Source organism: Lygodium microphyllum, chromosome 24 (genome assembly GCF_053477565.2).
Source record: "Lygodium microphyllum isolate KBCC chromosome 24, Lygodium_microphyllum_v1.1.10, whole genome shotgun sequence".
Lineage (NCBI taxonomy): Eukaryota > Viridiplantae > Streptophyta > Polypodiopsida > Schizaeales > Lygodiaceae > Lygodium > Lygodium microphyllum.
The window spans coordinates 72,330,546-72,345,043 of NC_141158.1; the positions used below are offsets into that span (position 1 = coordinate 72,330,546).

The following is a 14,498-nucleotide window of genomic DNA, read 5'->3' on the forward strand; positions in this document are numbered from 1 at the left end:
GATACCAGCATAACTATCTATCTAATCCAAAGGCTAGATCAACAAGATCACCTTTTTGCCATCCAATCACATAGACCTCATTTGACATACAAGTCAGGACCCACTCAATATCTATGATCACACATAGCTTCTCCTCATAATGGGGGCCTTACAACTTAGAGCACCATGGATCATTGATGGCACCTTATGAGGGTGGAGAATTAAGCATATCTAACACCCCTCCTCAATATTCATCCGTAGGTGAACTACATTTTCAACACAACATCGAGTCTCTGAAGATGAATTCAAAGGAGATCCTTCATAAGAGATTTGGTGAAGTTATCTACTCCATTCTCCTTACTTGGATAGTAGATCGGCTCTACTATCCCATCCTCAATCAAGTCACGCACATAGTGATAAAAATTGGATTTTTGGCAATGACGATGTAACTCTGATTGTCACATCTTACCACTATTAGATGTTCATCATGTACTCTCATATGCCATAGGATCCTTCTTAACCATACGGCTTCATATGTTGCAAAACAAGCTGCCTCGTACTCTGCTTTGGTAGAAGACAATGTCACAATTGGTTGCTTCTTACTAATCCAAGAGAAGATTCCTGAACCTAAAGAGAAACAATATAAGTCATAATTCCCCACAAGAGCACTTCTGAAACTATATGTGTTACCATAGTCAAGAGTTCCCTTCAAGAATCTAAGTACATGTATCCCAACTTTCCAATGTTTCTCGTATTTTATTTGAGAACAAGTCTAAGTTTATCATTTCGAGCTTAGATCTCAAAGCCTTTCAATTCTAATGGATTATATCTTAATAGTCACATGTAATAAGAAGATCATCCACATATAGGACAGTCACTAGAGATGTGTCACCATCCTTGTAAACATACAAGTTACCACACCTGAAGCATATCTTTTGAAATTAATGGGGCTTTTTTTAGTCCATGCAATGCTCTAGGGGCTGGTACCCTGGTGGTTGATCCACACGTGCCTCCCTTGAGATTACCATTTAGGAATTCTAACTTAACATCCATTTGACAAACTTGCCACTTCTTATGAGCGGCCATTGCAAGTACTGTAAGAATAGTAGTCATTCTAACAGTTGGGGAAAATGATTCTTGAAAATCAAATCCATCAACCTGTGAAAATCCCTATGTAACTAATCTAGCTTTGTACTTTCTAAGCTACCATCAGCCTTGCACTTTACCTTCCAAACCCACTTGGTGCCAATAATCTTCCTTTTTTTTCTAGCCAATCCACTAGCTCCCAAGTATCACTCTTCATTATGCTGTCATACTCAACTTGCATAGCTACTATCCATGTTGGATCGGCTAGTGCTTCTTCCACATATACTAGCTCCTTTACTTCTCTCATAATCTTAGCCATGGAGGCCATATTGACTATATGAGTAGAAGCCTTTCTTTGCTCCTCTATTCTCAATGATCTCCTTGATCCATGTGTCTTTTCATTAGCTGTGGTAGGCATAGGATTACTATGACCATAGACCATCGCAGCAATGGCTTTTTTGGTTGTGTGATTTCCGGTTGGTGAACTTTTTCCTCGTCATCCCCGAAGATGATGGTTCCTCCTCCTTAAGGGTAGGGATAGCTCTTGGGATAAGTTCACAATGGACTACTTCTTTGCCAGATAATAAAGTGAAAGAACGTATATTCTTCTCCTCCACTATATGTGGTTTCTCCCACCACATCATGGCTTGATATGATCTTCTTTGCCTCTTGGTCATACAATTTGTAAGCCTTTTGCTCATCACTATAACCCAAGAAGATACATTTTGTGATTTTTGCATTTATCCACTGGCTTCTCTAACTAGTTAGGAAATGGGGCAACACCCATTTTCATTTTCCTTTTTTCTTCCAACAGGGGCATCATGGGGACTTCTTCCGCCACTTGTGGCACTTCCTCCTCTTCTATCTCATGGACCTCTGGTCCTGTCTCTGGAACTGTCTCTGTGACTCTCTGTGGCACTGTAGTGCTCTGTATGACACTGTCAGACTCTGTTATGTTCTGTTCTTCTGTTGGAAGATTGAACTTCACTGTTTTGGCAAAAGGATTATTTTCTTTCTGGATAGGTGGTTCTTTCTTCTTTGCACGTGTGATGGCAGCAACTTCCGATTCCACTAAATTGGAGGTAGGCTCTTGGGCCTTGGACGGATTATCAGTAGCACTGTTTTTCACTGGGACTGGGCTTGGACAGTCGTTTCTCTTATCCTTTGAAACTTGTACATAACATTCACATCCAAAAGTTCTAAAATGTGAGACACATATGATTTCTTACCAAAATAGGCTGCATGAGGAGCTTTGGCCTTAAGAGCCCTTATGTAACTCTAATTGAGAATGTAGACTACAGTATTAATAACTTCTGCCCAAAACAAATTAGGCAATCCCTTACCCTTAAGCATACACCTTGCCATTTTCACAATGGTGAAATTTTGTTGTTCAACAATGCCATTCTGCTAAGGTGTATGAGGCATCATCAATTGATGCTTAATCCCTTTACTCTTGCAAAAGTCTTCAAACTCCTTTAAGTTGAACTCACCACCACCATCTGTTCTATTCCAACACCAACTATCGGGTCATGCAGATTTTTGATCGAAGTAATGAATGCTTCAATTGTCTCTCCTTCAAAAAACTTATTTGCTACTAGTTGATTCTCCAAGTTTTGAATCCTTATTTGATTTTACATTTTGTACTGACTCATTAGTACATTCCAAGCCTGTGATGCCTTCGTTGTATGCTGAATCAAGGTCAAAACACTATCAAAGCAACTTGTAACTAAGGCACACAATGCATGTGCACTCCTTCATTTTCAAGTCCATGGGAAAAATGTACATCTGGAGGAATCACAACACTGAAATTTGATGGGTCGATGATGAATTGTGATTTTGAGTCCCCAGCACCATCTCTAGAAGCTCATAAGAATCAAGGATAGTTGTGATTTTAAACTTTCACAAAGTATAGTTTGTACCATCTAACTTGCCTTCACTAAAGGTTGGTGGACGAATCCTTAGTGTTTGAATTGTCAGTAGAGCACCACCACCACCTGTTACACTAGCACTGCTACCTGATGCAGCATATGACATTTCTCCTATTCATGGTTAAAGCTCTTGCCTCTCACACGTACTCTTCACTCCTCAAAGCTCCCTGGGCTCTAATACCATGTAGAAATTACACGGCACAATAGACACAATATGAGCAAGGAGTAAATAACATACAGCAAATATAGGAAGGATAGAGACTGCTTTAATTTCAAACAAACTGATACAAAGATGGCTCTATCCACCCATGCGCTTTGATTGTGAAGCTTAGATGGAAATCCTGACAGATAATAGGCAAAGAGCTTAAGGGTAGCTAGAAAAACTTTGACTCAGTGAAAAATAGATTAACAATGGCTTTAGAGAGGTCTTTCTTTTATAGCCTGGGAAGATAGTCTGGTCTGCATGGCCTATATCATGAATCTTTCCTAGTCAACCATGAAATATTTTCTTTACCGTCCAGGGGCCGCTTTTACATCCCTTGGACCCCAAAATAGGGGTCCCTGATAGCTCCCATATCCCACAACTTGATGAATTGTGCCTCAAGTTGATACCAACATAGCAACTCTATCTAACCCAAAGACTAGATCCATAAAGGTTACTTTTTTGCCATGCGGTCACATAGACCTCATTTGACATATAAGTCAAGTCCCACCCAATGTCTGTGCTCACACATGGTTTCTCGTCATAATGGGGGCCTTACAACTTAGAGCACCATGGATCATTGGTGGCACCTTACGAGGGTGGGGCATTGAGCATTTCTAACATCTATAGCTCTAGATATTTAGCTCCCCATGTAGATAGGTAGATGCAATCTTAGATTTTAGCAGTTATTGACTATCTAGATTTGTATCTATATGAAATAATGTAGAAATCAAATATGAAAGATTTCTCTTGACACATTGTAGTACTCAAAAAGATGAATATTTCATCTTTTTACACCTCCAATGTTGTTAGTTGGACTGAGAGATATCAATCCTATAAAATTTCTCTCTACAAAGGTGATAACCAAAATTTTGTCATTGATTGAAGGAGGCTTTTCCATTGCCCACATGCTGGTATACCAAAAAGTGCAGTCATAGGTCAATTTTATGTCCTTAGGCACATGCTTTTACATCATATTATCATTGTAATATCATCCTTAAACTTTCCTATTCCAAAAACATTATTCACAACTTAGCATTGGGGTATTTTATATTCATGTGATAAACTAAATCTACATGGATTTAGTAACTTTGATTCAGCTTATCACATGGTTTCACTTGCTAAGGTGTAAACAATGCTTTTGGAATATGAAAAGTTGTATCTATAACCCAATGATACATCCTTGGACTATGCATGAACTAAGCAAGTGAATTGGTTAAATAACAAACATTAGGCCTTGTAATAGTCACATAGATAAGAAAACCAATGAGTTGCCTATATGTACTAGCATCACAACAAGCATTATTTTCATCATTAGTTATCTTGAGGATTGATACCATGGGTGTAGAAATAGCTTTGAAGCTACCCAGACCAAATATTTCAAGCATGGATTAAAGATACTTCTAGTAAGAAATGAAAATATTTCTCGACTTCATCTTAGAAATTTTAATACCAAGAATATAATGCAACTATCCAAGGACTTTCAATACCAAATAGCTTTAGAGCTATTTCAAGCATGGATTGAGATGATCATCTATTCTCCCATACCAAGCTCTTGGAGCTTGCTTCAATCCATACAAGCTCTTTTCTCTTTTGCATACCAAATGCTCTTTACTTCTTACAACATAGCATTTTGGTTGTTTCATGTTGACCTCTTTCTTAAGCTATCTATTGAGAAATACATTGTTTACATCCATCTACAATAGCTTCCATTTATAAAGAGTAGCCACAGAGAGCAACAATTTGATGGGGTGGCTCATCTTAGCTACAAGTGCATAAGTGTCTTAATAATCAGTACTATTATTCTTAAGCAATCCCTTTACCAACAACCAACCTAGCTTTATACCTATCAATCTATCCTTATTGAATTTCAGCATGTAGATCCATTTACATCGTATGGATTTATTGTTAGGTGGGTGTTAACATTAATTTCTTCAAGTGTCCTTGTGCAATGCAAACATTTATTCATCCATAGCATCCTTCCATTTCTTTTTATCACATACATCATTGTGTGTCGTAGGTTCATCATGCCATAAAACTAAAGTGAAAAGAGCAAGATTGCATTGCTCAAAATCTAAAAATACATATTTGATATGTTAGTCTTTGGGGTGTCCTTCTATGCCTTGTAGACCTCCTTAAGGTTTCTTGATGCTATTTATTTTCTTCCTCTAATTCCATATGTTAGTCTTTGGGGTGTCCTTCTATGCCTTGTAGACCTCCTTAAGGTCTCTTAATGCTATTTATTCTCTTCCTCTAATTCCTCATTCGGGATTTTTTTAATAAGTGTTGTGGTACCTGCACTTTGACAGGTGTAGAAGAGCATGTTTCGAAATCTAAGGATTGAACTTTCATTCTGATCAAATATTACATCCCTTGTTATAAACAATTCCTTTTTTATTGAATCATAAAGCTTATAAGCTTTACTTACATCACTATATCCAATAAACACACACTTTTTCTTTCTTTCCTCATCAGGAATATGAGACCCCCCCCCCCCCCCCATGATTAAGGCATGGGTGATGGCAATAAATGAAAATAGATTATGATGATAAATCTAAGCATGGCCTTATAGGTTTCACTATAAAGCATGGGTTTTTGTGAGCTAGTATTAGATTGGCATTGCAATGTATAAAAGGCCTTAAGGCTAAGCATATTTGCTACAAATACTCTATTGAGCATGAAGCCCTAATCCTTCAAAGAATAGAACTTTAAGGCATGCAAATATACCTAATGGAGATGCCTTGTTCCTCTAGCGATGCAAATTGTATTCATGCTATTGATGTAGAGTGCAATCATAATGGGCATGCTAAGAATTGGGATGGCAATGAACAAGGGGGAATTAGAATTGTGGTTTGCAAGGAACAACAATCTCCATAGCAAGAAAAGATCTAAGCTAGGCAAGGGGAGTGCTTTAAGTGATAACAATAATTTTTATTTTTATTTTTTGCAAACACGGGTGGCCTTCATTAATTGGCACATGCTCCAAGGGGTTGAAAAGTGTAGCATGTAAGGTTGCTTACACACCAAATGATAGAAGTCCAACCCTTGGTCAAAGTGTGGGCATGAAATTTTTGAAACTAGGCAAGAATGTGGGCACAAAGCCTTTACATACCAAAAGGACACATGTTGCATAAAGTAAAAAAATAATGTGTATGATTTTTCTAAATCAATTGCATATGCAAAAATTGCACCCCCCCTGTCCGTCACTTTACAAAATGGGTAGTTGAGACTCCATGTCCAAAAAGTGGGCTTCAAGTTCACTTGTTTAGCAAATAAACAACAGGTCATGTCCTCTATCTCCTTTCTTCTCTTTTCTTGTCTCGTTCTTTCCTTGATCTTCTCTATGGCTTCATCTAATGTCTCTTTCTTCTTCTTTCCTATCATCTTCTTCTATCGCATCCCATATTTTAATGATTCTCTCATTCAAATCTCTTTCTAGCCTATCATCATTGAACTTTATGGGTTTGGTTGGTTGTTGGATTTGGGTTTGTTGAGGACAAGGTGTTCCAAGATCTAGGCTAAGCTCATCCTCTCCCTTTTCTCCTTCTTTATCTTCTAATTCTTCATTTTTCTCTTCTTCTTTACATGTCTCATCATCTAAAGTAGAAGTATTGGCTCCATGTAGCAAATGCCCTACCCAAGGTGCTTTCACCCTTCCATTCTCATCATCTAAGTCTATCTCCTCATCTATTTATTCACCATCATCTTCATCAAAGGCATTCTGTGCCTCACAAGAGGGCGTCAACTTGGCCTCACCCCCAATCTCAATGAGTGGAGGTGTTCCAAGATCAGGCTCGAGCTCTCATCCTCCCCCTTCTCACACTCCATTTCTTCTAACAATGGTTCTTCTTTCAACTCAACTACAACCTGTGGGTGCGGGTTCATCCTTCTAACATGTTCACCTATCTTCATCTTTTTTCTTGTATCCTAACTCCATCATAATATTTTCTACCTTTGAACTCACATCCATTCCCCATCCTTCTCACTTCATATAATACTCCATTATTTCTTCCTCTTTTTGAACTCCTTTGGGTTGGCATTCTTCGGAATAGAAGTAGTCGGTGTAGAGATAATCTTCTTTCGGGTGTGGTAGTCGATGGGAAAATCTTCAAGGTAGTAGTATCCATCTTCAGGAGGGCATTCAGTGTGGAGGTATTGATCTTCAGGGTAGTCTTCTTGGTAGTAGTCTTCAAGATAGTAGTCGAGGTAGTAGCGGTCCCACTCCTTGTTGAGAGCAAGGTCTTGCAAGATCTGGGCTGAGCTCATCCTCACTCTTTTCTTCTTCTTCTTCATCTAACCAGAACTCTTCTTCTTCTTTTACCTGTTTCTTCTTTTCTTAGCTCCTTTATCCTTCTTCGGTTGGCTTCACTCCTTTCTTTAACTCTTAGACTCTTTCGGCTCTCATTTGCTTCAAGTATGGTTCCGGCCCACTCTTTGGCTTCTTCAAATCCAAAGGAAGTTTCCCAATTACACTTCAGCATGATTTCTCATTGTAGCTCCATGTTGAGGTCTCAGGCCATCTCCACTTGCTATAGCCCTAGCTCTTTCTCGCACTATGATCAACTAGTAGTCCACCTCCTGTGGGTCTTCTCCATTGCTTTGATGGTCTTCTTTGTTTACTCAATCAGTTTGAGCTGCAACTCTTTCTTCTTGTATGCGATTTTGAGCTAATGGCATAGGTTATCCTCCTCTTCAAAGAAAGTATCCTTCCATAGCTTCAACTCTTTCCAAGAGAGTTTTGAATGGTATGTTGTGCGTCCCTATCACACCACGGCTCCCTCTCAACTTTGTTGGCACAACAGATTCTCTTCCAATTTTCAACACTCGAGGGGGCGTCACATCGTGTCGTGTTGCATCATGTCATGTTGTGTTAGGGGGGTTGCGACATCGCGTTGCCCGACATGTTATGGTAGGATCTTCACATTCATGAGCTGCTCCCCTCTCAAGCTAGTATGCTCCGCACTAGAGTTGCTCTATGATACCAAGTGTTACAAACCTTCACGGGACTTCAAATCATAACCTATCATGAGGCACATAAATGGCACATGAGAAGGGCACACAAGATATATCAATAAGGAATCCTTTGTATTTATGATATAGAAAACATTGAGGCACATCATATGAGGGTTCACCATTGAGCATAGCAAATCATATGCAAAAGCACATCCTAAGTAGAGCTTAAGTGACTACTACTCTCTATATAAGTGTTTTTTCCTCCAACACCATGGTATAGCTACAAAGCCCATACCCTTACTACAAGGGGGCTTAGGAGGTGGGTGTTAGAGCCTCTCCATGCAAACTTTGTAGTCAAGTGTGTCTATACCAAAGCTCCAAATTTGAACAAAAATTTAATTTCCCTTTAATTAACTTCCTTGTCACCGTCCCTGAACTTGTCTTTTTGTTATGTTGGTTTACTTTATCAAAGGACGACCCACTCTAAACAATATTCAATCCTATATGTTTGTTATGAGTATTATAAGGGTTCTTTTTAATGATGGAAGGTTAATCATAAACATAGACAATGAGACACATACATTGATAGCCCAACATGGTAAAAAGTAAGGAACTACAATAGGCTTAGTTGTTGGAGGCTTTCTTAAAGAAAAGACACAAATTGTATGAGAATTTGAGACATGCACATTGATAGCCAACACGGTAAAGAGTAAGGAACTACAAGAGGCTAGTTGTTGGAGGATTTCTTAAAGAAAATACACAAAATGCATGAGAATTTGAGACATATACATTGATAGCCAACACGGTAAAAAGTAAGGAACTACAAGAGGCTTAGTTGTTGGAGGCTTTCTTGAAGAAAATACACAAAATGTATGAGAATTTTTCTACAATCTATATGTTTTTTATGAGTATTTATAAGAATCCTTTTAATCATGTAAGCCTAACCATAAATATAAAGCGCAAAACATATACATTTACAACCCAACACAATAAAGGGCATGGAACTACAAGAGGCTTAGTTGTTGGTGGCTTGCTTTATGGAAAGCATGATTTCTACAATTGTCTTTTGACATTTTCATTGTTGTTAAAAGAATTGTTCAAGAAGTATATCCTTGCTCCTTAAGTCTCTAATGCAAGTCTATCAAGCTTCGTAACTTTAGAGATATGTGTATCACCTTGAAAAACAAACCCAATTGCAATCCAACAAATATATTAGTCCCTCGTCATTGAAAACTCTGCTATCCTTAATCAAACATTCCATACACACAAGCCAACAGCCAATTATAAATGGATGGAGGAAGACCATAGATTTCACACATTAAGAGCGCTATCTAGCTTAATTTAGTTGGGTGAAACCAACCTTCCATACATGCCTCATTCAATGCACATGAAAAGGCGTGAAACACTTCTGAATCAAATCAAAACCTTGACCTTTTATTCACAAAACATATGAAATAGGATTTCCTTCTTAGAAGGTTTGTATTTTTTTACAAAAATAATGGGTATAGCACAAACTTATCATAAAACGAGGTTTACAAATAAATATTGGCATAGATGTCTACTTTATACTCTTCACTCCTATCATTCATTTACTAATGAGGTGAACTATAAGGAATTTTACAAAATGCTTTATTCTATTGCATTGGAACTTGTTATAATTTTGGAAGTATGTGGAAAGTATTGCAAATGTTTTGTACTTAAAAGGACTTTAACCGTAATCGTATAAAATATATTTCTACTCTAAAAGCATAATCTTTGGCGAGCAAAATCTTTACCCATGTGCAAGATCTTCCCCAACTTGAGAAAGTGTTGCGCTTGGACATGTATTTAGCATTGCCAAGAACTCTTGGTGCATCCATTGGCCCATGATACCTTGTGTATCAAAAGGTTGCAATCAAGTTCTTGGAAACAAGGATTAACTCTCAATTGATGGACTTCTTTTCCAAAGCCTAAGTGATACCATCAATTTGATTCGATGGTAACCATCATAAAGGAACAAATAGAGTTTGTAAGTAAACATGGAGTCCCTTGCACGTTTTGTCATAAAATATATCAGCAAATACTTTGAAATGCATAAAAATAATTAGCTTCATGCTATTTATTACAACAAACTATCTTGTAAACTTTAAATTTGCAACTTTCACTAGCATTTGTACTTAGAATGTTCAATGTTACTCTCAAATGATGGGAAGGATAATGGAGTTAAGTGACCCCATCCTTGTAAGGGGTTTTGGTTCGAAATGTGTGTATCGCAGGGGAAACAAAAAAAAACAAAAACAAAAACAAAAAACAAAAAACTTGCTCTACAAGATCTAATCTCGTTCTACCCTTGTAAGCATGATCCCCTATGCATGCATAGTAGGCATCAAAAATCTCAATAATGACTCTTAGACAGTTGCCCATTATCTGCTTGGAAGTATAAATATTGCACTTTAGTCCATGCACTTAAAGCTTGAAAATTTTAAGACAACAAGAAAGCTTGAACAATGCTTGATCCAATGGAGTCTCAACTTGTTCTCCAAACTTAACTCTACAGCAGTCGAGTTTAAATTGTTTTGCGTAACACAATGACATCCCTTCAAATATGTTCCCATTAAAGAGTAGACATGATTGTTTTGCTTCTCACAATACAATACCACATGCCAAAAGACCAAGATATCACCATCACAAGACAAGGAAGTGCCGTCCTTGAAAGAGTTGATCTCATTCATGTACATGAAAACTTTCTAAGGAATTATAGACAATGGAATATCACATGGACATAAAAGGTGTATCCCATCAAGTACACCCTCAGCCGTTCAATCTTCTTCTTAGACTGCTCGAGTTTGGAGCAGTTGCTTCTTCCAAACACCCTGCAATAAAAGAGAATAATCTGTATGTAGCTACGAGTTAACCACATTAAAATAAGTCAAACTATGCAAAGACATCATAGATCTCTGTGAAAGCTCACAGCTCAAGAAGCTGCTGTTGTTCCACCCACAATAGCTGCAATCAGCGAGAGAATAGCCTGTATACAGTCACAGACCAGCTGTTAGAATAAGTCGCAAATAATTAAGTGAGGCAAATTCAAGTATTAGCTACAAACTAGCGGAGTTTATAGAAGTGATGTACAGGTATGCAGAGTGCTTAAGATCACAGCACTCGTTCATATTAAGCTATGTGAGCACCCACACACAAACACACACAGCCTAGAAAGTGTAATGAGATATGAAGCCTAAAATCCTAGCAGAGCACATTAACAATGATGTTAATGAATGGTAAGACTCGCATCCCGTGAAGTTAGAATAGAGAACTGTTTGTCCTCGAGTTTTCTAGAACACTTCCTATGTTTCCATTTCTCTAGAAATGCTTGTTGGCAAGAAGTTGGTGTCTTCATCATGCAGTCATCATTTGATATTAGTGCATAAAAGCTGATTGGTCTTGGCATATTGGTTGTTTTCATAAATCTGTTTACACCAGGCAATTATGGTTATAACTGCTAGGTAAACATCTTTGCACTGAACATTGTAACAGCTGCCATGGGACTTAAGACCTTGTCCGTTAGTGATAAAGTCTGTGGCCTTTTGTTGCTGATCTGAACTCCTTTTCATGGCCTGATCAGCTGCATTTTGTTACTTTTCATAAAGTCTCAAGGCATTTTTGTTGCTGATCTGAACTCCTATTTGTGGCCTGATAGGCTGCATTTTGACCAGCATTTAGCTAGTCCAGGATTTGCCATCAGTGCACTAAGTCTGCAGCGACATGCCGAAATTTCAACTGTTCATCATCATCCTCCACGTTTACTGCATTTTGCCACAGTTTACTAGCAGTCCAATGCATGAACTTATGTGCTTTGTTGCACCTAGTCTGCCATGGGTACCTAATTTATCTCTGGCTCTTTGGGGGGTCCAAGACATTGCGTGAGTTGTCCTCAACATGGGCAGGACCATTGGTTGCTAAGGTTCTATGAATATACAATGGATTGATTGATGTACAAGTCTGTGTGCACATTGCATTATTTTAATTTAATGAACCTTAGTTTGAAAGTTTCATTTGATATAATAAATTTGTGTGCGCGCCAAAGTTTTGGGTCATGAATTTTACATTTAATAACTTAATGGCCAAAAACTAAATTTTACTGATAAGCTTAATTACCTCACTGAAAAGTAGGCAAACCTCAAGAAAAGAAAGAGAAATATAGGAAAGCAAAAAAAAAAGCCAGCTTTTCACCACACATGGACATTATCAATGCAAATTGTAGCCAACCCTAATCATTTTAGACCTGGCAGTACTGATCATGGCTATTCTAGGGCTGCCGATGCCATCTTGAAGCTGGCAATCTGATCTACAAGCCTGGCAATGGCGGTTCTGTGCATGGAAATGGTTGTCCTAAGCATGGTAATGCAATTCCAGGCATGGCAATGCTGTCCTTAGCATGATTGTGTGGTCTAGGAGCTGGTGTGAGCATCCGCGAGAGCTATTATTGGATCTTGTGTTTTTAGTAGCTGTGTTTTGTGGCATCTAAGAGAAATCTGTCATTACAAATCTTGACAGAGGGACATCGTGCAACCAGCCTTCCTTTTCAGGTAGGGTGGTGATACCTGATTAAACACTTACATACAGCAATCAATAAATAAGCATAAACTAGAATGCACACTTTACATTAATAACCTTGGACAGTAGACACCCTATTGACCCCAAAACCGGCACCCCTTTCGGTATTTCTTTAACTTTATTGGCTAATGGATTTGGGTACAAGCTAAGATTCCACAACCAAACAACAAACAATTCGGGTCAATTGCCCCTTGAATTTCACTGAGGACTTGCCCTAATGGAACCCCAATTGACCAAATGCTGCCCCAAATTCACAATGGATGGGTTGGCATTTAAAATCCCTAACAATTCCACAAATTTCAGGGGTTGATTTCAGTATACAATGCCTTAGACTGATGGCACAGGTCCCAAGGTGGCTGCTAAACCCTAATTTCCGCAAAAATTTAGGGTTTACAGAAAAATCCCCCTTGCTGTCCACCAAAATCTAGCTAAGATCTGCTTCGAATGGTTGGGAAATGCTGAGATCTTTGAAAATTGACTGGAGAAGGTGAGAGAATGCCAAAGAGAGAGATTTCAAAGTCTCCTAAATCTGCATGTAGCTTGCCCTGATCAGCATTAAATGCAATTGTTGTTGCACTTGAGTGTTGACCAGAATGCGAGCTCAGAGTGAGGAAAGATAGAGCAGAGATCTTAGAGAATCATATTAGAGTGTACCAGTGTGTTGCACGGTACACAAAGAATAAAAATGTATTTATATGTTAGGGTACAAGTAAAGGGTGTGTTCACACCCGTAGGTTTATACACAAGAGAGTTTACACCCAACAACCTCCCACTTAAAGGCCCAAAGTGGTGCTTGTAAACTATCCAACTCCCACTAGTCGAATGCAATACTCATGTTGAGCCTTTGCAAGACTTTTAGTGAGAACATCGGCAGGGTTATCTTGGGTTTTGACCTTAGTCAATGTGACAAGGCCATCATCCAAGACCTGTCGAATGAAATGATACCGAACATCTATGTGTTTGGTATGGGCATGAAACAATGCATTTTTAGCCAGACATATTGCACTCTGGCTAAGCACTAGAGTACGGGAAGAAAGACCAAAATCCTTGACCAAACGGCCAAGCCAAATAGCTTCCTTGGAAACCTCCGTGGCTGAAATATATTCAGCCTCTGTAGTACTCAGTGCTACAATTTTCTGCAACCTTGAACACCAAGATATAGCTCCACCAGCCAAAGTAAATACATACCCACCGGTAGACTTTTTAGTGTCAAGATCTCCTGCCATGTCCGAATCACAAAACCCCTGCAGCTCTAGTGTACCGTTTCCATAGTACATACATTTGTCTTGTGTACCTTTTAAGTATCTAAAGATACATTTCACTGCTTCCCAATGTGGTTTGCCAAGGTTAGACATGAATCTACTAACAACTCCCACTGCATGGGCAATGTCTCAACGAGTTGCAACCATGGCATACATCAAAGAACCACAAGCTGATGCATAAGGTATACCTTTCATCGCATTAGCATCAACCATATTAAATTTGTCAAGTACTTTACTAATGTACTTGTCTTGTGAGAGAAACAACAAGTGCTATCCTCTATCTCTTTTAATGCGCATGCCCAAAATGTGTTCAGCTCATCCCAAATCTTTCATTGAGAAGGCTGAACTCAATTGCATTTTAAGTGTATGTAAAGTACTCTTATGCTTTCCAGCAATCAACATGTCATCCACATATAAAACCAGCACAACAAGGCTTCCATCATCAGCTTTTTTAGTGTATAAGCAGTGATCTGCATGACTACGTTTGAATCCATG

The 14,498-nt window shown here is 38.5% G+C and overlaps 1 protein-coding gene across 2 annotated transcripts in view; it reads right to left on the bottom strand.

Moving 5' to 3' along the window:
* Positions 1-10,607: 10,607 nt before the first annotated feature.
* LOC148015238 (large ribosomal subunit protein eL20z-like) overlaps positions 10,608-14,498 on the bottom strand; it is a 46,482-nt gene continuing 42,591 nt past the window's right edge. Inside the window, exons 5-6 of one of the 2 annotated variants that reach the window (XM_087665440.1) lie at positions 11,099-11,155; positions 10,608-11,020 (exon numbers count right to left, since the gene is read on the bottom strand). In XM_087665440.1, the coding sequence (XP_087521566.1) occupies positions 11,102-11,155 (54 nt within the window). In that variant the 3' untranslated portion in view covers positions 10,608-11,020; positions 11,099-11,101. The remainder of the gene's footprint in view (positions 11,021-11,098; positions 11,156-14,498) is intronic. The other variant, XM_087665439.1, reaches the window with a different exon arrangement.